The following is a 24,192-nucleotide window of genomic DNA, read 5'->3' as shown; positions in this document are numbered from 1 at the left end:
TCTTATAGCTTCCATGAAAGAGGGCCTGCATCCTAAAGTGTTTGAGAAGAATGGTAAAACAACTCCAAGAAAAAAAAAACACAACCCAGTTACTAGCTTATAATAAGTTAGCTAGTTTAGTTAGTAGTCAAGGAGCACAGCACAATTTTGGCTCTCAATTCAGCTGCACATCAAAATATCTGGGATGTTTTGATTTTGTTTTTTAATTCAAGCCTATGCTCACCTATGGACCTTGAGTCCATTGGTCTGAGGTGAGGCCTAGGTTAGGTACCACTGAAGAACTCACCAGGTGATCCTAATGTGAACCCAAAGGTCCTACAAGGTCCAAGATCAAGGCCAGAGACCAAGTAGCCTTCTCACTGGGTAAACACCAGGCACTTGGTGGGGACGGAGACTAAAGTATATTAGTAAGGTTTAAAAAGAAGTTTGAAAATGACATCTTTTGTCAATAACAAGCATGTGATTACTGCAAAGATAAATAATAATGACCAACCTAATTAAAATAGGCTCAAAAAGAATCTCATTAAAACAATGGCGTTTTCATCTGTCCTACAGCTAGGGAGTCTTGTTGGCACCACTAAAAGATGATAGACACTAGCACACCTAGATTAACAAGGGGGCAGTCATTTAATGCAGAAATCCAGTTAACATAAAGAGACAGAAGCCAAACAACAGAGAGGACTTCAAACAATACTGCATAGTGTCACAAATTAGCTCTTACACGGTTCGTCTGTTTTTCTTATGCTTTTGAATCCAGTACAAAGACAGAGCGTAGTCTTCAATTAAAAATAATAATAATAATAAGGCAACAGAAGAAGAATCCTCCTGTGACAAGGAACATTCACAAGTAATGCACAAATATCAGGCTTTGACACAAGAAGACACCATTAAGACAAGTTCTGAAGATGCTGCATCAAAGTTTAACTAGCATGGTACAGTAACGAGAAAATTATACTCGCTTTGTTACAAATTTTTTTGCAAATAGAAATGACTCTCAGGTAATTATTATATACAAACTTTCTGAAATAAATAGGAACCATACAAATTTTTCCATTGCAGTTCCTCTTTTCCAATACCCAGAAATGTTCCATGGCGCTACTCCCTACTTCTCACAGTCAAAGCAGAACTAGTTCTTAAAGCACTTGAATCCACAGTAGTCTTGTCCTTAGAAGGTTGGGAGGTTTTGCATGATTTTCTATCAGTCATCCAGAAAGGGCTGCAGGCAACAGGTTGGAATGTAAAAAGACCAGATTGTGCTTGGAATCCTGATGTGAACTCCACTGCTCCAACTCCCCTCGGGAGTCACCCACACTGTGGACAGGCCTTGAGTGTAGACAGTCATACTGTAGAGTCCCTGCCAGACTTTACATGTGCGATCTTGGTCCGGCTAATAAAAGGATAAGCGATGCAGAGACCTCCAGCTGCCACAATAAAACCTAAGCTGCACCAGGCACAGAAGATAGACCAGCTGTAGCCATGTTCCACATCAGCAGGCAGGCTGTAAATTAGCTTCGGGAGCCGGTTCAAATCGTAAGAGATACTGGCAGCATATGTGCAGAGGGAGATGGTGCAAAATATCCCTATAAATAATACAAAGAGTGATCAGTTGCAGCTTTTTGCCTGCTACAAGGCAAATGCCAGGCAGGCCTTTGTGAAAATCAGATCAACCAGTAAAGCTATCACTCCAAATTCATAAACATCGATAATTCCTGTACTTGAATGAATTCACTCAGCAAACACTGGCATAACAGAAGGGCAAAGGTGGATGGGAAAATTCTGATAACTTGAATTATTCACAACTATCTGGTTTAAATGGTTATGCATGTTTGAATTCATTTTTGGTTTTGATTCTTAAAAACAATTTAATAAAAATTCTAATTACTTTTAAGGAAAACTATGTTCTATAATCTCCCAAACTTAATGCAAAATAGTTGTCATTTCCCTTTGCTCTACACGGGACTGGAAACATTATCTATCATCGTGATCATTATACAAAGACTTTTTCAGTGAACATTATCACAAGTATTTATTATGTTGCCTGTAAATAATATTTTAAATGAATTCTTACAAGCAGCTCTTTTTTTTTTTTTTTGTCAGTCCTCATATTTGAACTCAGGGCCTCACACGTACATCTTTTTTTGAAAAAAAAAAAGGTACACTGGCTGGCATACACTAGAGCCTCAACAAATATTTTTAATGGATGAATAAATGCTTTTAAATAATATAAATTAAATCCAGAAATTTGGAATTTACATAAAAATAACTGCATAAGGAGATCATATATTTCAACCACTCAAATTGTAGGCAATTGAGAAACATAAGGAAAATAGACATACCTCAAATTTTCCTTTTCTTGAAATCAATATGTGTACATATAGTTATCCTTTTTATTTTCTTTTAATTTATTTTTACTAGCATATTATTCTTGTATTGGAGATACATTGTGACATTTACAAAAGTGCCTGTAATATATCTTAGTTTCATTTGCCCCTCTAGTTACCCTTCGAGAACACTAAAATCAAGACTTTAATAAAATTCCTCAAAAACCCAAACCATAGGGTTTTTCGGGCTCAAGAGATGCTCCAAGGTTTAGGTGTTTCCACTCCACAAGGGCCCTCAAGGATGTTCTTTTTGGACAGGCATGGGGTCAAAACGAGGCAATTGCCGGGGTGAAGGTGAGTCATGAAAACAGAAAGCAGCAGCCAGTCAAGAGTCAGACTGTCCAGGTCTATTCTGAGTCCTGGACCCCTCTTCCCATGCGCTGCCTATGCCTGCGGACAATGGAGGTAGCTTCTACTTGCTGGAAAATTGCTTTGGCATCCTTACGGATCCGCAGCATCTCCACTGGAAACAAACACAGACTTTAAAACAGAAAAGAGAACCCTAAAAGGAGCAACTCTCCCCCTTCAACTTCCCCCTTCACTTTTTAAATTTTAATCTATACCTCTGGAGATCAAAACTACTAGCAGGAAAACAAATTCAGAGTAGGCAGCAATTTGGAGGGGAAAAAGGTTCACCTTAACGCCATTTTATAAATGCTACAATTCTGCTTCCATTCAAATTAATGTAAGGCACATTACCTCAATCTTCTTCCAAATGTGCATTTAGAAAATAAATATTCTAAATGAAAAGGATACTTGCTCTGAGATCATTTGATATTTCCTACTCTTTACCTAATTCTGTTTTCAAACGCTAAAGTGATTTTCTTCTTCTATAAAGGGTAAAATCTCATCCTCTGACTTCTTGCTCCATTTTTTTTTTTTTACAACAGATGTATCACTTTGAGTTCTCCAAAAGGAAGATCAAGTTGGAAATCATTCTTTCATAAAGAAAAAGACCATTCAAAAAAGAATATCCACTGTTTTTCTAAACCTTGTAAAGAGCAAATACTCTTACATCCACAAGAATGTTTTCAAGAACATCAAAATAAAAACAATTTTTAAGTACAACAAGGCCCTTTTTAGGAATAAAACAATAAGGCTGTTAGAAAAAAGTGATTTCTGGAGTATCATCAGGTAAAATATAAATAATAGAACAATGACCTAGTCACAGGAAAAACAACTTCATTCTGCATTTAGCTATCTGCACACAGCTAAATGCCTAAAAGCAAGCATTTTCACAGGTAACATGGTTTTAATGACCTCTGAAAGCTTGAGTTCAAACTTAGACTTTCAAGCATCCTTTGATGTCTAAAATGCATTGGGTCAGGATGTAAAAAATATGTATTCTAGTCCCCAGCTCTACCACCATTCATGTGTGACCTTGAAGTTACTTAACCCTCTGAGCCCTAGTATTTTCACCCAGGAAAAAAAGTGGGGACTTGGTTATTGAAGTCCCTTACAGTGTCAAACTCCTGCAATTCTAGTAATCAAGGAACAAGCACACTTCTTAAAACCTCTTAAATCTAGAGGATTTAACACTTGGCATTATGAAACTAATTTAAATTAAAAACATTGAAATATCCTATGTATTTTTCTCTCTGCATTTACTCCCTTTGATTTTATATTAAAAAGTTGATTTTATTAGTGCCCTTTCTCCACCCTCCATAAGATTGTTTTGCTAAAATGAATTTTATCATTATTCTACAGACTCTTACTGAGTAGAAAAAGATTACAAGAAAAAAATAATCTAATCTGAGGATTTCACCAAGGCAAAGCTGTCTCTCTCCCCCATGTGTCAGAGTGGCTATGGTGACCTTGGCACTTAGTGTGCACTTACCTCATGGACATTGTGTAATCGTACTACTTTCTTTGTCCAAGTTACCAGAGAACTGACGCTCCCTACAGTTAAATCTGTGGCACCCCTTCCCCATCAGCAAAAATGTGGAATATTTTTGGCATGCTTTTTGTTTCTACTGTAACCCTTGGATCCATCTTTCTTTGTGCTATGGTTTGGATCTTTTTTTTTTTTTTAAAGTTAGATCACAGGGAGCATTCCTTGAATGGGACTATTAGGAACCCAACCCTGTCTCTCTCTCTCTTTCTCTCTCTCTCTCTCCCCCCCCCCCGTCTCCCTCCCTCCCTCTCTCTCTCTCTCCCTCCTGTCCTTCCTAAAGTGAGCAGCTTTGCCCTACTGCACACTCCCTGCCATGATGTTCCGTCTCACCACAGACCCAAAGCAATGGGGGCCAAGAAACCATGGACTGAAATGTCAGAAACCATGAATCAAAATAAATCTTTCCTCAATTTAAATGATTTTCTCTGATATTTTGTCACAGCAACAGAAAGCTAATTAATGCACCTTGCAAATATGGTTTCTCTTATTTTATTATTTATTTTTATTAATTTTATTATAAAATAGTTATTTGTGTATCTCTGTGCCATTTGGGTCCTTTCTGGAGTAGGTACTCATCAAGTATTGATGAAAACTTGCTTTATTTCCTGTTGCTTTGATTCACTCAGTAAGCTTTCTGCCCACAAATAAGCTCCCCCTTTTCTTTCCCCACAGGCTGCTGCCCTTCAGTGATGCTTTTTTTCCTTCAAAGATGCTCTTGAAGTTGTTTTGGGTGAAAGGAGAGTAAAGCAGAGATGAACAAGAAGAGCTCTGGCTTTTAGACCCTCAGATCTCTGAGGAAGTTCGCAAATATCTAGCTGCCACAGATATTATTTGTGGGAGGGGCAGAACTATTTGTGATTATGACAAGGAAATGTACTAAGAGACATTTCCAAAAGTTTCCAACTTTTACAACAAAGTTTTATAAAAGAAGCCTGTCCTGTTCAAGATATTTTCAAAGAAAAAGAAATTCTGCTAAATTTGATGACATCAGGGGAAAAAAAGCACTGTTTTAAATAATGAAAGCATGCTTATTGTGGCTGGAGTCACAATGCAGGTCAGTTTTGAGACTGTCAGTTCTATTGCAGGTTCCACAGGCAGACCTAACGGCACTCATGTGCATGAGTTTGATAGGGCTGCCTTAACAAAGCACCATGGACTGGGTGGTTTCATTGCACATTTCTTTTCTCACAGTGCTGGAGGCTCTGAATCTGCTTCTGAGACCTCTCTCCCTGTATTAGAGATGGTCATCCTTCCGCTGTCTCCACGTCCTCCCTCTGTACAAATTTCCTCTCCTTTAAAAACACACATCCTAATGCCTAACTTAACTTCATTTCCTCTTTGAAGACCCCATTTTCAAGTAAGGTCACATTTTTCAGGTCCTGGGAATTAGGGGTTCAACATAAGAACTGAGGGAGATACAACACCGTGTGTGTGTGTGTGTGTGTGTGTGTGTGTGTATGTGTGTGTGTGTGTTCAGTTAAAACTGTATTTCTCTCCTTTATAGGTCTTAGCAAGAATGTACTATTTTAAGTATTATTTAATCAGTTATTCAACAATTATTGATTAGCCACTTTGTCTCAGACCTCACTCTAATGACATTAGAGGTAGTTTAGCTTCACAAGCTCTTTGGAGGCACAGCAACACAGATAGGGTCAAAAACTTAAAAGTTTTCTTTCCACTCCATTTTCCAGTGTGCATCTCAGGCTGAGGCAGAACAGACTTCTTGGACTTCCTGTTCACTCTGTATGTTATCTAACAAAGCTGAGCACATAGAATCAAGAAAACTTGCTGAACGAAACTGAATTCTACACTGAGTTCAACCCACTTAAGAGCCAGTTTCCCAAATTACGCCATGAAGGACTTACCTATGTAGCAAGTGATTTCAGGTAATACTGCAATTTTAGCACTTAGCAATGTAGTTAGTGAAAGGTATGTAAAGATGGTGTGAAAAGATAAATAAGATATTTATCTTCACGATGGAAGAAGATCCACGGGAAAGGCTGCTTCTCCATTTTTCCCTCAGGTTTCCCCTTCCTTTCCTCTTCTCTGATGACCCAATACTCTGCAGCCCAGCTGGTAGCCTCAGGGGAGAGAAGTTCCTGAGTCCATAGCCTGCTCCTCTCCCTATTGCTGGCAGCATCTTCAAAAGAATGAATAATTGCTGGTTCCCTGACAAGCCCTGTATGCAGCTACATTTCTTATAAAATATTAAAAGGGTTTCTGCCAATATTTTTAATTAGAAGATACCAGGATACCACAGAATTGCAGGACTGGAAGGGATATTTTCAGATGAGGGCAGCAGTAAATTTATGCTACTGCCTCCATCATCAACCTAATTTCATACCTTAAAATCTTCATGGTGCCTGTGGCCAGCTGGTAAGATGTAATTAGGGTATCTGGGCCCATTCTTTTGACCTCCCTCCTTTGATGTGCTTAAAAGGCTAAAAGGAGTAGAAGTTGCTTCACTCTGGTTAGCCTGCTTGATAAATAACCTAACTACAACACCCAAAGGCATAAACATTGATTTTATTTCTCCACTCCTTCAAAAGATGGCCTGCCCATCTTTTCAGTCTCTTTGCCCTTCCAGCAAAAATGCTTCATTACTTTTCTCATAGATTACTCAAAAAGCCATGCCTACGTTATCTTAATGAAATGACTAGGCAGGAATAACAGAGACTGACAAAACTTAAAAAAAAAAAAAAAAAAAGTAAATAAACGTACCCAAACTAGATTCACAATCTGCAATTCCTAAATTAAAAAAAAAAAATCCAATCTTTTTCTGTAAGAATGCAGCAATCTTCTTTAGGGGCAAAGCCTGACCTACCCTAACATAAGGCGATTATAGTCCTTATTGAGCCTGCCTGTCTGAATATTCATATGTTTTAACAGAAATGTTAATGTATGTGATTTCAAGACACAGCTCCAGAATTTGCTGAGAATGTTAGATAACACAGGACACATCCACCATATTACCTTGCTAAAATAAAAATTGAAATATCTTGAATTTCAAAACACATCAGACCTCACGAGTTTCAGATAAGGATTCAGGACTGGTAGTTTTAGGTATGATTGATGAATATCCTTGATAATTCAATACACCTACTACAGCAGTCTTTTTCTATATGGATGCATTGTGAACGCGTAACCCAGAGTGGGTGTTAACTGCCTTGACATGATGATGGGGCTTCCTGGACTCTGTCTCTTTTGTCTCTGCTGTCAGGACAGGAGTGTTACATGCTGGGTGTGTTCTTCCAAAATGGCAATGGCACATCCTGTGAAGGACAGAGGATCTAGTAGGCACTGGGAAGCCCCTCCCACCTCCACCTAGGAGGGTAGGTCCAAGCTTTATCCAATTTGTGAGACTCCTGATATATTAAAAGACAGCTAAAAATCTTACAACAGATATAAAAATTATATTTAAAATGTTAGCATTGAATAAATTAACCCTTTAACATATTTATAATTTAAATTAAAATTGCTACAAATATACCACAATGGCATTCTAGTAGACTGCATCATTTAATGTGAGAGAAACATTTCCTCACAGTACTGTGCTTAGTACTGGGAAGAAGCTTGAAGGTGGAAGTGAAGAGTCATTCTCTCAGTCCTCTCTGTGTGCCTCTGTGCCTGTGCGTGTAACCTCAGAGCACATGACATCACAAGTCCAAATCTGAGGCCCCTGGTAGATGTGAGGCCTGCCCCCAATCTGTCAAGAACACCACACCAGGCCCCAGGGAAGAGGAAAGGGGATGCAACCTGGCTCCCAAATGTGAACTGATAGTCCCAAAGCTGCTCGTCCACTTGTGGGTAATCAAGACCTGTCTGCATGTAGTAAGGCAGAAGGAGAAAGGCTGTTCCACAGTTTCCATCTCAACAGTTCACACTGTCACACCACTGATGATCTCCAGCAAAGGTTTGGCTAATGAGTTCAGGCAGGGAATGAAGATGCCAGCGCAGTAGATGGGGCTAAGTTTAGCATCAAAAGTCTGTGGGAGGGCTGCTGTCTGGAGCTGTGCTGAAGACAGTCTGCTTAATTAAAATCAAATCTTTAACCCTTATTTGTTCTTGTCTGCTGCTACTGCGTGTGAATGCTCTCTGGCTAATTTAGCTCATGCAATGGATTAACATGTTTATCTGAGAGTTTGCAAAGGAAATTTCAAGGCCTTATTTATAACAACAACAAAACAAACCTCAATAAATCCCACAGCATGGGACAGAAGAATATGGCACCCAGGAGACTGCTGGTTCTCCCCGGTGCCTAATCAATGCCTAATCTCCATATTCCTTTGCCTAAAAACCAGACCATCCCCTTGGCCTCTGAGGGAACACTCACCAGGCCTGGTTTTCATGGTCTTGTGATTTATTTATTTATTTATTTATTTATTTTACTTTTTTTTTTCTTTTATTATTCATATGTGCATACAAGGCTTGGTTCATTTCTCCCCCCTGCCCCCATCCCCTCCCTTACCATCCACTCCACCCCCTCCCTCTCCCCCCCACCCCCTCAATACCCAGCAGAAACTATTTTGCCCTTATTTCTAATTTTGTTGTAGAGAGAGTATAAGCAATAATAGGAAGGAACAAGGGTTTTTGCTGGTTGAGATAAGGATAGCTATACAGGGCATTGACTCACATTGATTTCCTGTGCATGTGTGTTACCTTCTAGGTTAATTCTTTTTGATCTAACCTTTTCTCTAGTTCCTGGTCCCTTTTCCTATTGGCCTCAGTTGCTTTTAAGGTATCTGCTTTAGTTTCTCTGCATTGAGGGCAACAAATGCTAGCTAATTTTTTAGGTGTCTTACCTATCCTCACCCCTTCCTTGTGTGCTCTCGCTTTTATCATGGTTTTCATGGTCTTGTGATTTATTTTAATGGGAACAATTGTTGTATATGCTAAGAGGGTCCTAAATTATTCATGTATTACCTACATTAAAAGTATTCTTTAAAAAAAAATACCAATGGGCCAGGCACAGTGGTGCACATCTATAATCTTAGCTACTTGGTAGGCAGAGATGGGAAGAGTATTGCCTAAGGTTAGCTGAGCAAAAGCTCAAAACCTTATCAAAAACAAACTAACGCAAAAAGTGCTGACGGTGTAGCTTAAGCGGTGAGTGATACAGAAGGCCCTGAGTTCAATCCTGGTACTGTCCCCAACCCCCTCCCCCAAACATAATACTATTGAGGTTTTTTGTCAAGTCTAGAGATCTTTGCATTTTCCTGACAAGGGACTGTGGTGTGGGGCCTTTCCAGAGTTTGGGGAAGCAAATCTGTACATCTTTGATGTATCTGAGGATAGAAATCAAGAAAATGGGGGGACAACTAACAAAAGAGAGAACAGGAAGCAGGGATTTCTAATGACCATGAAGCCACCAGGAGAGTCTTAAAGAAATCCTCTGGGCAGTACAGTCTGTTTTGCTTTGCTACTCTTACCTGTTCCCTCTACACTCTGGATTTGAAATGCATCCTTAGGCAGGCTCCTGGTGCTGGTCTTGAGGGTTCAAATCCTCCTTCTAAGCCTTTGGAACTAGTTTTGGGCCTCCCTCTGCTACAGTCCTGGCAGCTACAAGATCAGGAAAAACTGTGTTTTCTGCTCCAAATTGTGTAGGGTCCCTGGGAATTCTGAATGTGTGTCAAGATATTTATGATAATCCCTACACAAGGCCATGGAAAGGAGCAGATGGGTGTGAGCAACCCAACCTGTCTTATGTAAGTCCACAAGGTTGAGCAGGCCAGAAAGCAAAGGGCCACCTATCTGTCAGCTCTGACACAGGTGAACTAAACACAGCACCAGCTGGAGGAGCACTGGGACCCTGCATCAACACAGGCTTCGTTAAGTGACCCATTACAGTGACAAGTGCTGGCAAATCTCACTTGAGTAACAGAACTCCAGAGAAGTGGAAACAAGCTTATTAAAAATGGCCATCTAAGGCAGTATTAGTTCTGAAGCCAGTATTAGTTTTGTGAAACATAATTTGGCATTCACCCATCACTAACATATTAATTTTTGTGAAGGGTGAAAAGGAAGGAAAGATTTCTTTCCAGCAGCTGCCTTTAGCTGGCATAAGCCATCAGCTTAACTCCCAACTCCTTTTCAGACACAAACATCCTTCACTTGTTAATCAAAAACTCCCTAGCCACATCTCAACATCCCTCCCAATCTCAGGTTTTAAGTAAAGCCATTCCTCTGCTTATAACTTTCTAGCAGCTTCTATCACCCTCCACTTCAAATGCACGCTTTTCACCAAGAAAGCCCTAAAGATCTGGCCACTGTCATGGCTCCACAATCTCCCTTCCTTTGCTCCCCTAAAACTATGCTGGTCTTCCTTCTGTGCCCCACCTCACCCCAATGTTTGGCAGTGGTGGCGTCCTGTACCCATAGCACTTTCCCAACCCCTGGCTGCCCCTCAAGATTTGGCTCAGAAATCACATCCTCAGCATGGCCCTCCTGGTTCATTTTCTTTATAGTTTTTCTCACTGTCACAGTCATTATTACAAAAAAGGACAGGGATTTTTTTTTTCTGCTTTTTTCACTGCGTGTCTCTAGTACCTACAGCGGTATCAGACACACACTAGGTCCTCAAGCCATATCTGTGGAGAGGAATGGATGACTGGTGAATGACTGATGACAATGTCCCTAAAGAATGGACTTTGAGCTGACTTTCAGCCCTGGAATGGAGTGGCTTTTCTATCACCCTCTCTGTCCTGGAAGGCTTGCAATAAGCAGTAGCCCACCTTTGCCAAGTATACAGGCCAAGGTTTAGGGCACAGAAAGAAAGAATGAGACAATAAAGAAAACCCCAAAAAACCAGACTTGGCTCAAATGGAGATTAAACCCAGGACACTTCGATCTGACCTACTAACAGGCAACCAATGAGAAATCAGGGATGCGTTTTTTTTTTAATTCTGGATTTCCCACCAAAACCAGCTGCACTTCTGGCTGCTCTTATCGTCGGTGAAAAGAAAATTAGCGGGGATACAATGAGGGGAAGCTCAACACAGAGCTGTGTTCGCCTTGCCGGGAGGAGCTGGGGGTGCGGCGTACCTGCCATGACGAACAGGAGCCCAGCCACATGCTGAGTCAGACTCTCCTCCCAGAAGAAGCTGACCGTAGCCACGATGCAGCCACACAGCAGGACAGCCACAGCCATGCCCAGGAAGCCAGCGGTGATTCTTCTTAAATCTAATCTCAGAAGAGAATCAGACACTCAAAATCAGACAAAAGGTCAGAAAGCGATTGAAAATTATGGGACAACGAGCTTCGTATCTGTTGTGAACGTAAGTTTCAAGTGGAGGGCACTCAGCGTGAGGATGCGGGGAGTTCTTTTCCATTGTAACTGTGAATATAACCAATGAAGGGGTCAAGTCTAACTCCTTCTAAGTCCATGGAGAGAAGTCCAGTCAGAAGAGAACAGATGAGAGGACAGCCCAGGGTAAATTTGGATAACAAAGAACAAATTCATTAGTGAACTGAGAGGGACGTAGGTTTGTTAGATGATAATGCTTCTTAAAACAACAGATAAGAAGGATCTGATTGGTGGTATATTTCTATAATCCCAGCTGCAGGGGGAGGCATAGGTAGGAGAGTCATAGTCTGAGGCCAGCTCCGGGCAAAAGCAAAAAGGACTGAATGGCATGGCTCAAGTGGTAGAGTGCCTAGCAAGGCCTTGCCAAGATGAAGTGTGGCTTCTCTGCTAATGTGGAATTGCCCAAGCAGCATGAGTACAGTTCCTGGGCATTTCAGGGGGTACAATGGAGGGAAGATGGATTATAGTAGCTACCAATCTTGGCCTGAGCATCTTAGCCACATGCAGACCATTCCTTTTCTTACTAGAGGTTCCTCATTTCCAGCTCAGAACATCCATATTAAAACAGGGACTCTGCCTAGAACAGGAGAAGTAAATGCCACAGATCAAGGGGTCGGGGGAGTGACAACTTAAAGATGCTGAGATTAATGGCATGTTATATGAGAAATTCATAGCTATTCATGTCTGAACATAATAACAGCTCAGCCACTATTATCTTTCAACCTCCCAAATTCCCTGCAGTATGAGTGATAATTCTATCTTCTGTGATTACTAAAAGCACAAGGATCAAGTATAATCCACATGGGACTCGCATTAATGCCATGCATGCCAGCCTTACCTAAGAAATGAAGTACAGATCACATGTATGACCTTTTTAGGAAGAACCATACAAGAGACTGTTAAAAGTCCTCCCTCCAAAATTAAGAGGAGATTGCTCAAATATTGCCTTGCTGGGTACAAACTTTTAGTGAAGAGGTAAGGCTCTTTTTCAGGATCCTGTGGTGATCTTTTCTAACCTGGCCAAAGTCAGCAACCATGAGGCTCATCTGTATAGACAATTAAGACAAAGAACTCCAATCACACTCATAAAGAATGAAGAAGTAAGAACACTCAGGTAAGACTCAACCTTGGATCTGCTGAGAAGTGACTTAAAATTTGCCAGCCAGAAAGAACCTTCAGGAAGTCATTCTACTCAGAGATAACCCCCATTTTATCCAATGACTTTCCTGGTCCTAAAATTTCCAGTCATAATATTGATAATATTAGACCTCCGTCATATCATACGAGCCTCCATGAATGTGTTTGAGATTCAAAACAGAGCTTTTTGCTCTGCAGGGCAATTTACTTACAGAATGAGACTCTGCTTGGTCTTCTACAGTGGCTTTTGCCACCAAACAAGATCACTGCAATCTTTGCTGCTTATTTTTTTTGAAAAAGTGACAGTGTCAACTTCTGACTTGGGGAAACACTGAAAAGAATTCAGCATCGTGTTTTGGTTTTACATGACAGCTCACATCAACCATTTCCAGGTAAATATCACCCTCTTTAGTTTCACATTGCATGATCCAAACTAGAGTTTCACATTTTCCTGACAGTGAAAAAGAGCAGTTCTTCCCTTTGAGAAATAGAGGTAACAGACACCCTCTGAGAAAATTATAACATAGACTCATAAAAGTATTTTAGCACAAGTACGAAGGTCTGAGCTAAACATGAGAGTTAAAATAAGTATGTGTAAACAAATCAAAAATAAGAGCACCAAAGCTATGACACATGGTAGGACAGGTATCTTGTACTTGACAACTTAATAAAGGAGATTCAGGCACCTGCTATGTATGGATGCCACCCAGGCGGACAGGAACACTACACTGTCTCACAGAGTCTCACACTTGACTTTCCCATGCTTGGTTTATAAACAAGTTCTCTGTGGCACAGTGAAATGACTCTCACTATAGTTCTGACTGAGTCAGTGGCACTGAGAGCCTCACATAGGATAAGCATCTTTCAGACTGAACTTGACAAAGTGGTAGAAACGTTGTTTGAAAGACACCATTTCCTCTCTGATCTGTACCCAGAAATACTTACGGAGCAGGTGCCATTCATCTTGCTGTATTGTCTTAGTTAAATTGAAAGGAATGTTTCGTAAGCGGATTGGCTGAGAAAAGTGGTACTTGATAGCTGTGCATCGCTGCGCAATACCTTGAAGGAAACAAGAAATGTGATTTACCAGGCTGCTCATATGCAACAGAATTCTGGCGACCTAAAGAAGAATAATTTATCCTAAACTGAGTTGACTGGGCAAAGGAATAGGAATTTCATGATTGCTCTCATTAACAGAGGCAAGTCAAAGTATTAAAAACCTCAACCATGAAATAATTTTAAAAATCAGGTTCCATTTTTAAGGTATTAAATTTTATGAGGCTGTGTATGTTCCCCTGAACACTTTTCAATACTGAGTTCATATGCCCTAAACACAGAACTACTCAGGGAAAAATGACCTAAACGTGTACAAATGGTTGGGAGAAATCAACTTAGAATTTTAAGTTAACATATGAAATGTATGTCTAAATTTGATCCAGTCTCAAACTCTCAAATGTGCTACACCAAGAAGTTCATTAGGAAGTTTGTTATTTGGAAACCAAAAGACATTGTTCCATAAAGACAAAAAGACAATTTCTATGTGGTACTTTAGGTAGTACTTATTTCCCCAGACACAGCCTATTTAACTTTTGGGCAGCTGATATCATTCCTTAATAGGAGTGTTACTGACTTGAATTATGGGTATTGAGTGAAAGGGTGTTACTGAAAGTGAAGAGATGGAAAAAAAATCTTTTTCTTTCCTTGATCTGGTTGCATGGCCAGCCCTAGGCACAATATTTCAATATGGGCAAGTGTACCCCCAGTTTATCTTGTACCCTCACTTCCTCCTCATCCCTACACCATACTTTTATTACATAAATTAATACAAGTCTATTCTACTAAAGCCTTCTTCTGAATCCATGAATACCATCTGCCTTTTCTTAAAATTAAATAACAAACATAACTTTCTTCTCTCAAACATCTTGGCCAGTTGTTGGGATAAATTCAATCTCCTTTAACTTTTAAAAGATGAGTGAATGGTAATTCCTTTAACTGTGGCAGCTGTTAAGAAAAGTATCCTCATAGGCACAAATTAATCTTTAATTGGTGGAATTTGAGTAAGTATAAGAGTACAGTGAAATCTTTTTTTTAAATCAGTGAAAGGTGGAGATTAATATTTGAGCATGGTTTGCATCACAAGTCCTTCCTGTGAACATGCCCTAACAGGATCAAACATTAGTGTGTGTAAGAATCATCTGAAGGAGTTAAAAATGTAAACTTCTGGACCCCAGGAGGTAATCCAAATCAAAAGATTTAGGGTGGAGCCAAGATCCTGCAATTTTATTTATTTATTTATTTATTTATTTATTTATTTTACTGTGATTATGAAAGAATCTTTATTTTTTTGGTTCTGGAGCTTAAACCCAGAGCCTCCCTCATCCATGCTAAGCATATGCTTTACCACTGAGTCCACAGTGGGGTTATGGAACAATTTTGAGATATGAAGCAACTCAAAGAAGTATGCCGTTGGATCTGCAAAGCTACAGCTGTGCAAAGGGTAGCAAAGGACACAGCACATAAGACTCCAAAGTTGGGACTGCAGAGCAGAGAGATGAGGTGGTGCCAGGAATAGATTGCCTACTTTAACAATTGGTCTATACCTAGCCTGGTCCCAAGGCTTTAAAAAATAACTCAAGAAATTCTGACTTCTCAGGCAAGTAGTCCTTGAAGCTCACATTAAAAAAACACTATCCAAACTGCCTCATTTTTTAAAAAGCTTTTTACCTTTCTAATGCTACAAATTCTTTAAAAGCACAAATTTCTTTTAGTTTTCTTCTTTGTAACATGCCCCACATAGTTGTTGAGAGGTCAAAGGTATTTAAATTAGATGTTTACATAATATATACATATAGTCAGAAAGAGTCTATGCTTGCAAAAAGCAAATAATTTGGTGTGGGAACAATAACAGGTAATAGACTGCAAATGTAGTTCTAGCTTACATTTGTATTTTTTCAAAACTACCATTCTATTTGATACTCATTCTTAGGTTGACCTTGAATCGCTGATATAAGCAGGAAGTAAAAGGTTAAAGCAGAATAGGAGCAAGGCCCAACACAAACACACACATAGTCTATTGCCAAAGACTTGGAGACTTCCTCATTCCAGATGTTAAGAATACCTCTGTCCAATCATTAACTTACCACTAAGTTAATCAAGGAGAGACTTCGGGGACCACATACCACACCACAAACTATGGAGTTAATTTAGGAAAGCCACTAAGAAATAAACAGCAATAACAAACCCTGGGAGAGGGGAGTATCTAATTTATAGAGTTGCAACAGTGTATTATTTAAGATGCTCAGCTTGCAACCTGAAAGTACAAGTCAAGCATAGAAATATGTTCTAGGGCTTGGGGATGTAGCTCAGTGGTAGAGGACATGCTTAAAATGTATAAGACATTGAAAGAGGAAGGGAAGGAGGGAGAGAAGGAGGAGAAATAAAAGAAAGAATGGGTTATAAATGGAAAAAAAAGAAGCAGTCACTAGAAATTGTCACTGAGGAAGCCCAGACATTGGACTTACCTGACAAAAACTAAATCATCTGCTTTAAATATGTTGAAAAACTAAAGAGAATCACTAACGCCAATAATCCTAGCTACTTGGGAGGCTGAGATTGGGAGGACTGTGGTCCAGGCCAGCCTGGGCAAATAGTTTAAAAGACCCCATCTCCAAAATAATCAAAGCAAAAAGGCCTGTAGGTGTGGCTCAAATGGCAGAGTACCTGCCTAGCAAGTGTGAAGCCCTGAGTTCAAACCCTGGTACCACCACCATAAAAAAAAAAAGTAATAATTATAAATCTGTGTCGACACACATGCATTATATAAAGTTATAATCTATATCACAGTAACAGTACAAAGGAGAGGACAGGGAATGGAGCTATTGAAATTCAATTGGTAGTAATGCAAGCTGGATTGATATAAATTAAGATATCAGTCTTAATTCACAGGACAACCACTTGGAAATTAACCAAAAACATAGAAAAACAAAAAGAAAATTCAAAAAGGCACACTAAAAATCATAGATTTAACACAAAAGATAGCAATAATGCAGAAACTTAGAAACAAAAAAATAAGGCATATTGAAAACAAATATCAAAATGGCAGCTATAAGTCCTACCTTATCAGGAATTACATTAACTGCAAATAGGTTAGGATGCCAATCAAAAGATGCAGATGGGCATCACAGATAAAGCAACACGATTCAACTATATGATGTCCACAAGAGACATGCTTTAGATTCAAAAATAAAAAATAGCTTGAGGGTAAAAGGATATGAAAAGATATACCATGCAAATCGTAACCAAAAAAGGGATGGAATGGCTATACTGATATCAGACAAAATTAACTTCATGATAAAAGAAACAAAAAAAAGATATAGTAAGCCCGGCTTATTAGTGGACTTATTATAAATGGTTTTGACCCAGCACAGTCAAAAATAATAATACATATTTTTTAATTCAAAAGAAATTTTAAAACAAAAAATTTTAATTTTCCACACACATTCTGCAGCTCAGTTGTTATGGAGGAGCTCTCAGTCAATCCCACATTTTCATCAGTTGTGTGTTTAAATTGTAGAATCTGCTATTTCCCTGCCCTTCATTTTGTGGAAAATCCCCCTCCCAAAAGGCAAATGGCAACCCGAATGCACTTAAGTCATAAAGTGAAATTTTTAGATTTGTTGAAGCTGGCATGACTTTAGTGGAAGCTGGGCTAAATAGGAAAAATGAATCAAGTATCCACAGTATAGCACTGAACGCTATACGTTCTGACCATTGTGGTTTTCCTCAATAGCAGTCTCCTTAGAACCATATACCCAGGATAACAAGGGTCTACTGTAATTTTATAATACAAAGGACCAATCCATTAGCAAGATATAATTATTATCGTGTGGTGTGTTCTTACCACAGAACCTCCCAAAACATGAAAAACTAACAGAACTAAAGGAAGAAATAGACAATTCAACACTAGTAGTTGAAGGATTCAATAAGCTACTTTCAACAATAGTAGAACAAGTAAACAGGAGACATGAATAACACTATAAGCCAACTAAACACAAAAGCCATCTATAGAACACTCTACCCACAACAGAAAACATATTCTTCTTAAGCACACACAGAACATTCTCCAGGATGCACTATATTTAGGCAATAAACCAATCTCAATACACTTAAATGTGTGAAATTCATACAAAGTATGTTCTCGTACCACAATAAAATTAAATTAGAAATAATCACACAAGGAAATTTAGGAGTTTAATAAATTCATTGAAATGAAGTGACATACTTCTAAATAATCAATGTGTCAAAGAAGAAAATCACAAGAGTAAACTAGAAGACAGGCTGAGATTAGTGAAAACAAAACATAACATACTAAAATTTATAGATACAGCTATGACAGAGCTTAGGAATTTATAGCTATAAACACCTACATTAAAAAATCATCTCAAATCAGTAACTAACTTTCCACTTTAACAAACTAAAAAAGAAAAGCAAACTAAACCCAGAGCAGAAGGAATTAATAAGATGAATAGAAATAAATGTAATAATAGAAATATAGAGAAAATAAAACCAAACATTGGTTCTTTGAGAAAATTAACAAAATTACAAATCTTTAGCTGGACTTTCTAAGATAAAAAAGAGAAGATTCAAGTTACTAAAGTCAAGACTAAACCAAAGGCTACTGATAACAAAGAGAATAGTATGAAAAATTACATGCCATTGAATTAGAAAAGACAGATGAAATAGCAAATTCCTAGAAAGACACAAACCCCACCATTGACTCAAGAAGCAACAGAAAATCTGAATACATTTATAACAAGCAAAGAGATTGAGTTAGTAATTAACTTAGGAAAAATTCCCCACAAGAAGGGCTGGAGGTGTGGCTCAAATGGTATTTTCCTAGCAAGTGCAAGGCCCTGAGTTCAAACTCTAGTACCACCCTTCCTAAAAAAAACGCTCCCACAAGGAAAAGTCCAATACTAGATGGCTTTGCTGGTGAATTTTAACAAATGTTTAAAGAAGAGCTAATAATCCTTCATAGATTCCTAAAAAAAAAAAAAAAGAAAGAAATGAAAGAGGAAGGAGTGCTTTCTAACTCTTCTATGAAGACAGTATTCCCCCAAGGCATCAAACGAAAAAGAAATTATGTAATACTCCTTATAAATATACGTGCAAAAATCTTTAACAAAATACTAGCAAACTGAATTCGGCAACACTTAAAAAGAGTAAAACCTCATGACCAAGTGGGATTTATCTTAGGGAAGCAAGATTGGGTCAATATATGAAAATCAATTAATGTGATATACCATATCAATAGAACAGAGGACAGAAACCATCTGATCATCTCAAAGACACAGAAAAAGCTTTTGACAAAGTCCATTTAATACTCACCACTGAATCTTTGAGCTAGCTATGAAAGGTATTGTTGCTTCCACTAAGCATGAAAAACCTGAAGATCAGAGCGGTTAAGTAATGAGCCCGGGGCCACAGTTCAGGAAGTAACCAAGGTTTAACATACATGCTGTTACCCAAATCTAGTACTCCGAAAGTAAAGTAGAAATCCTTAATCTTCTAGAAATCCATCTTAATTCTGTAGGTTGTTAAAGTTGTCTCATCAATTTGAAGTAAGTTTTTTTTTTTCTTTCCACTTTTTGTACCAACATATGCACTTTTGGAAACAAAGCTGAATTCTAATTGAATGTTCTGTCTGTATATTAACCTTACATGTTACTTGGAGACTGGATTGCCCACATAGCTGACTCAATGATTTCCCCTTGTGTGCATTTCTCAGAAGCTGCTTAATGCTGGAGATGAGGTATGGACTGAGGAGAAATGATTCTCTCAGACCCTATGGCCTTAATGACTTCTGTGCTAGGGAAAGTGTGGTCCCTTTCAAATAATTGCAAGTGTCCCCAGGGCCTATCTCCTCTGCCTCTTGCAGGACCCCAGAGGGCAGGGAGTAAAGCCGGAAGAAGGCAGGCAGCTGGCCTGGTGACCTCCTGCTTCCCAGAGGAGGTGGCATGTACCAAGAATCTATCTAGTGGCATGCATTGCCAACCCCTCCCCAAATCTCCCTCCCACCCCCACCAGCACGTCAGGCCAAACATAAAGTGTGGGGAGCTCCAAATTGAGAAGAAAAAGGAGTTGGGGGGGCGTGAGGGGCAGACGGTGACCAGATCTACCCCAGACAGTAACAAGCAGCACTCAAAGATCCCAAAGATTAGGGGTCACCATGGCAATGAACTCACATCTCCTGGGCTGAGTTTACAAGAAACCATCCTGTGGTCCCAGTGCTCAGTTCCCTTGGAAGGGGATGATGAGAGATTTTTAGAAGAGAAAGTGAGAGTAGTGTTAGAGTCCAGCCTTTCCCTTAGTCTTAAAAACTTGTTCCACTGTTACAGCTAGAAGTCAAATAGATCTGAAGAGGAAAGCAGGTCAGTAAGGTTTGGCTTCCTGCAGCATGCACATTAAACGGACAAAATGAAACCTGACCAAAAAAATCACATAGGAAAAGACCTGTAGTTGTTTGGTGACTTGCCAAAGATAAAGTAGGTCCTTTTGATCAAAAAAAGACAAGTGTAAATATATAGATAGGAGGAGAGTGGGGGAGAGACCAGTTCCATGCAATGTTACATTAAGGAGCAGAGTGATACAACGGAAATCCACAAGGAGGCATTAGACGCCAATGTTTTTAAAGCCATGCATGCAAACTCTGAAATCACCCTGGCTTTGTGGATTTAGATAGCGATGAATCTGGCTCTCTGAAAAGGAACACAAAAAGCATGAGCTCATAGCACCAGATGGCATCACACAATGGGGGGAAGAAACATGCAGAGGATTGAAAAGAACAAGTTGTGGTCTATATTTAGTGATTAATTAGCTTCTTAAAGGGCCAAGTAGAGTCACTTTAATGATGATGTAAACTATGGCATAAGATATATAAATACATTGTACATGTGTGAGGAATGGAGCTTTTGATCTGGGGAATTTCTGTTGTTTTCAGTGCTAACAGAGATTATCTAGTTCCAAGCTAAGTCACAGAAATCTTCACTGGAGGTTAAATGAGAAAGAAACAGGAGACGCAGCAGAAAATGCTATAAAAAGCCATTACTATCAATCAAGGAAGGATGAGGCAGTATAGGTGATGCTTAAAGGCCTTGGAATCCCAGCTGTGTGACTTTGAACACTTTTAACATCTCTGAGTCAGTTTCCTCACCTGCAAAAGAGGGGAATTAATGGCAACTACTTCAAGGGGTTATTGTGAGGAATGAAAGAGTCATTCAGGACTCAGCATAGGACGCAGCCTCATCTAAACACCCCTGTAAGTGTAGGTACTTGTCTACATTCATTATACAGAACCACTGCCATATTCCAGGAATCTGTAAGTGGCCATCACAGATTAACCCAAGCAGACAGGGAGATAAGCAGACATGTGCGACACTTACTTGAGCAATGGCCCAGCCATCAGCTCTCACACTTCCTCTCCATACTCACCACCTCAGTGCAAGACTCTGTCATCTCACTCCCAAAGGGATTGCTAGCTGACCTCCTGTCCACAGTTCTCACAGCCCTCAACCTGTCATCAAGAAACTGCTAGGTAGATCTGCTGTATGAGCTGGGGGGTGGGTGAGGTGTGCAGACCTGTAATACTAGCACTTGGAAGGTGAGGCAGGTGGTTAGTGAGTTTGAGGCCAGCCTGGTCTACATAATAAGTTCAAGGCCAGCTTGAGCTACCTAGTGAGACCCTGTCTCAAAACACCAAAGGACAGAGTTATAACACAGTGGTAGAGTGTTTGTCTAGCATGCACAAGGCTCTGGGTTCTATCTTCAGCACCAGAAGAGAAAAAGAAAAGAAACCTGTTGTGTGAAGACTGGGCCTCTGGGGACTGAGTGGCCCATCAGTCAAATGGATATGAAAACGTTTATGGTTTTTGCTATGTCTGCCTGCCTTTTATAGTGTCATAAGCTTCTGTTGCTTTAAATTGATCACTGTCATTGTAAAGAAGAAACAGTTTTACTTGTCATGATATAATTTATGTGTTTATTTTACAATAAAGTACCTGGCACATATAAGTGCTATATACTTATTGATTAAATAGCTTTAATGCTTTGTCAATGTGCCAACTTCCAAACTTGGACAGTCAAAAGATGAGAAAATCTGTCATGGTCCCTCAGAGGATAAGACTGGGGTTTCATTGTCTGTCTCTGTCATGCCCCAGAGCAAGAACATATAAGTGTTTTCCCCTTGAATCAAATTCAGACACTAGGCCTCTCCCATCACTCTCCAGACCCCATCTCATTTGCAAATTACCTGGGACTGGTGCCCAGGGGCTACCTTTGCCCATTCCAGAAATGTCTCCCCTGGCAGTGTTATGCCCATTTCTGTGACCTTCCTCCACCTACAACCCTCACCTTAAAACATTCCAGAGCCTACTAGGACCTCCAGGTCCCTTGTCTAGAAAAAGCCTTCCCCAAATGTTCCTGCCACACAGCACTCTCTTCTCCAGCTTTTTACTGAAGGTAGAGATGAAGTCTCATAACCTGCCTCTTGATTACTGTCTGTCATTTCCTAGTAAATCAAAAAGTCAGCCTCCTATCAATGACCCAAGCTCCTTATAAGTGGAAGCTGTGTCCTTGTTCCCAGCACATGACATTTAAGAGTCCATCTGAAACAGCTGTCGACAACAGCAGTAGCACTGATGCTTAAGGCTCCAGCAGAGAGGGCCAGTGGCAGTCTGCAATGTTTTGTAAAACATTTTAAAGGCAACTTGGGATTCCATAACTGGCCTGTGGGTAGAAAAATGAAGAACTCTTTTCCCATCAGCTCTGCCAACTTGCATCCCAGTTTAAAAAGGAAGGTGGGGATCACAGGGCAGGCTAGTGGCTATGTTTTGTGAGAGAGATTTAATTTCAGAGTGAAATTAATTTCAGGTGCTAAGCAGTCAAAAGAAAATGCTTCCCTTATCACCTCTTCATTGAACTCTGACTTATACTAACAAACCAAGTAGAGTAAGTTTAGTGGCTTCATACTGACTTTTGAGCCTCAAATGGCTGAAAGCAGTCCAGAGGGCAAAGCTGCAGAGGGCAAACACACTGGAGAGAGACAAAATTAGGAGCCTGAGCAGCACTGCCCAGGGGACATATAATGCAAGTCCTGTAATTTTAAATTTTCTAAAAGTCACAATAAAGGTAATTAGGGGAGGTTTACTTTAACATTGTATATGTAAACATAGGTATATAAATTTAACATTTAATATTTTTAACATGAATCAATATTTTGAAAGTTACTTCAAAATCTGAACCTGGTGTTTCTTTTCCACTTATAGCACATCTCCTTCCTGACAGGCTTCATTCAAGGGCACAGTTTCATGGTACTGGTGGCCACTATACTAGAGAAGGGAGATGTCTAGGTGAAGGTGAGTAAGTCTCCAAGTGAAGTAAAAGAAATGAAAGAGAATCCTTGAAAAAGGAAGTACCTGGGAGGTGTACCAAAGGTTAATCTGTGTTTAGAGTTCTCTCTCCAGAACATACTATTTTGTTCTGCCCAAACTGTTTATTACTACTACCAGGATGGACTTCTTGGTAGTTATGTAATTATATCAGTTCACTCTATTGTCTTTGGGCAATACCACCTGAATTTACATTCTGTGCCTTTGGCAAGTTATTCAAACTCTGAGTTCCCTCAGCTGTGGTAGCCAGTGATCACCCCTCTGTCTCACAGAAGGATTAACTGAAGCAATCATTTATTATTAGTGCTAGTTTACATTATCATCATCATTACTGCTGCTACTTTTTAAAAGATCTGAATGAATACAAGCAACTGGACTATTTCTTAATGACAAGACTCAAGTGAAGTTCTTTGAACTGTAAATACATGATTGCTTGGAGCCAAAGATGAAGGGTCAATGCCAGACAGATTCAAGGCATGCCAAAAATAGTAAACATCATCACAGGAAGTTAAAAAAAAAAGTGGTAGTGGAGCAAATAAGAAATAACAGCATCTAAATAACAGCATTCCTGCACAGAAGCTGAAAATGTCTTTGGGTTAAGGTAGTGAATGGCCACTGACTCGCTGAATTAATTTCTAAATGTTCTTTAGTGTTGCTATTACATTGTGTCTATAACAAATGGTCATAAAATACTTTAAAATTTCAAAACAGGAATTTTCAGCTTTTCAGAGCCATCATAATTTGGTTGGTGTGGTTGGTATTTACGATTTGAGACTAAAGTCAGGACAGTATTTTGTTTAACTTATGGAAGTTTTCAGCCCCAGCTGAGTACTTTGTACTTCTCTCTTCCTCCCCATTCTCCTCTTATGTTTTCCTTTATCTTCTTCCTCTAGCAGGATATGAGCGAGCCACAATGCAGAGAGAATTCCTATTCTTTCTTTCCCATTTCAGAGTTACCAAGGTGAAAAAAAGGGATATGGTCAGTTACACCATTGGTGGGAAGGCAGAGGCAGACAAGAACTGACACCCATC

General features: G+C 39.5%; 1 protein-coding gene across 2 annotated transcripts in view; it reads right to left on the bottom strand.

Annotated features, from left to right (window-relative positions):
* Positions 1-608: 608 nt before the first annotated feature.
* The window catches only part of Tmem178a (transmembrane protein 178A), a 52,348-nt gene continuing 28,764 nt past the window's right edge, over positions 609-24,192 (bottom strand). For both annotated transcript variants that reach the window (XM_020187065.2, XM_074049556.1), the window contains exons 2-4: positions 13,661-13,774; positions 11,317-11,454; positions 609-1,580 (exon numbers count right to left, since the gene is read on the bottom strand). In XM_020187065.2, coding sequence (XP_020042654.1) covers positions 1,339-1,580; positions 11,317-11,454; positions 13,661-13,774 — 494 coding nt within the window. In that variant the 3' untranslated portion in view covers positions 609-1,338. The remainder of the gene's footprint in view (positions 1,581-11,316; positions 11,455-13,660; positions 13,775-24,192) is intronic.

Source organism: Castor canadensis, chromosome 12 (genome assembly GCF_047511655.1).
Source record: "Castor canadensis chromosome 12, mCasCan1.hap1v2, whole genome shotgun sequence".
Lineage (NCBI taxonomy): Eukaryota > Metazoa > Chordata > Mammalia > Rodentia > Castoridae > Castor > Castor canadensis.
The sequence above is the reverse complement of the archived record's forward strand: the minus strand, read 5'-3'. Positions and strand labels throughout refer to the sequence as shown.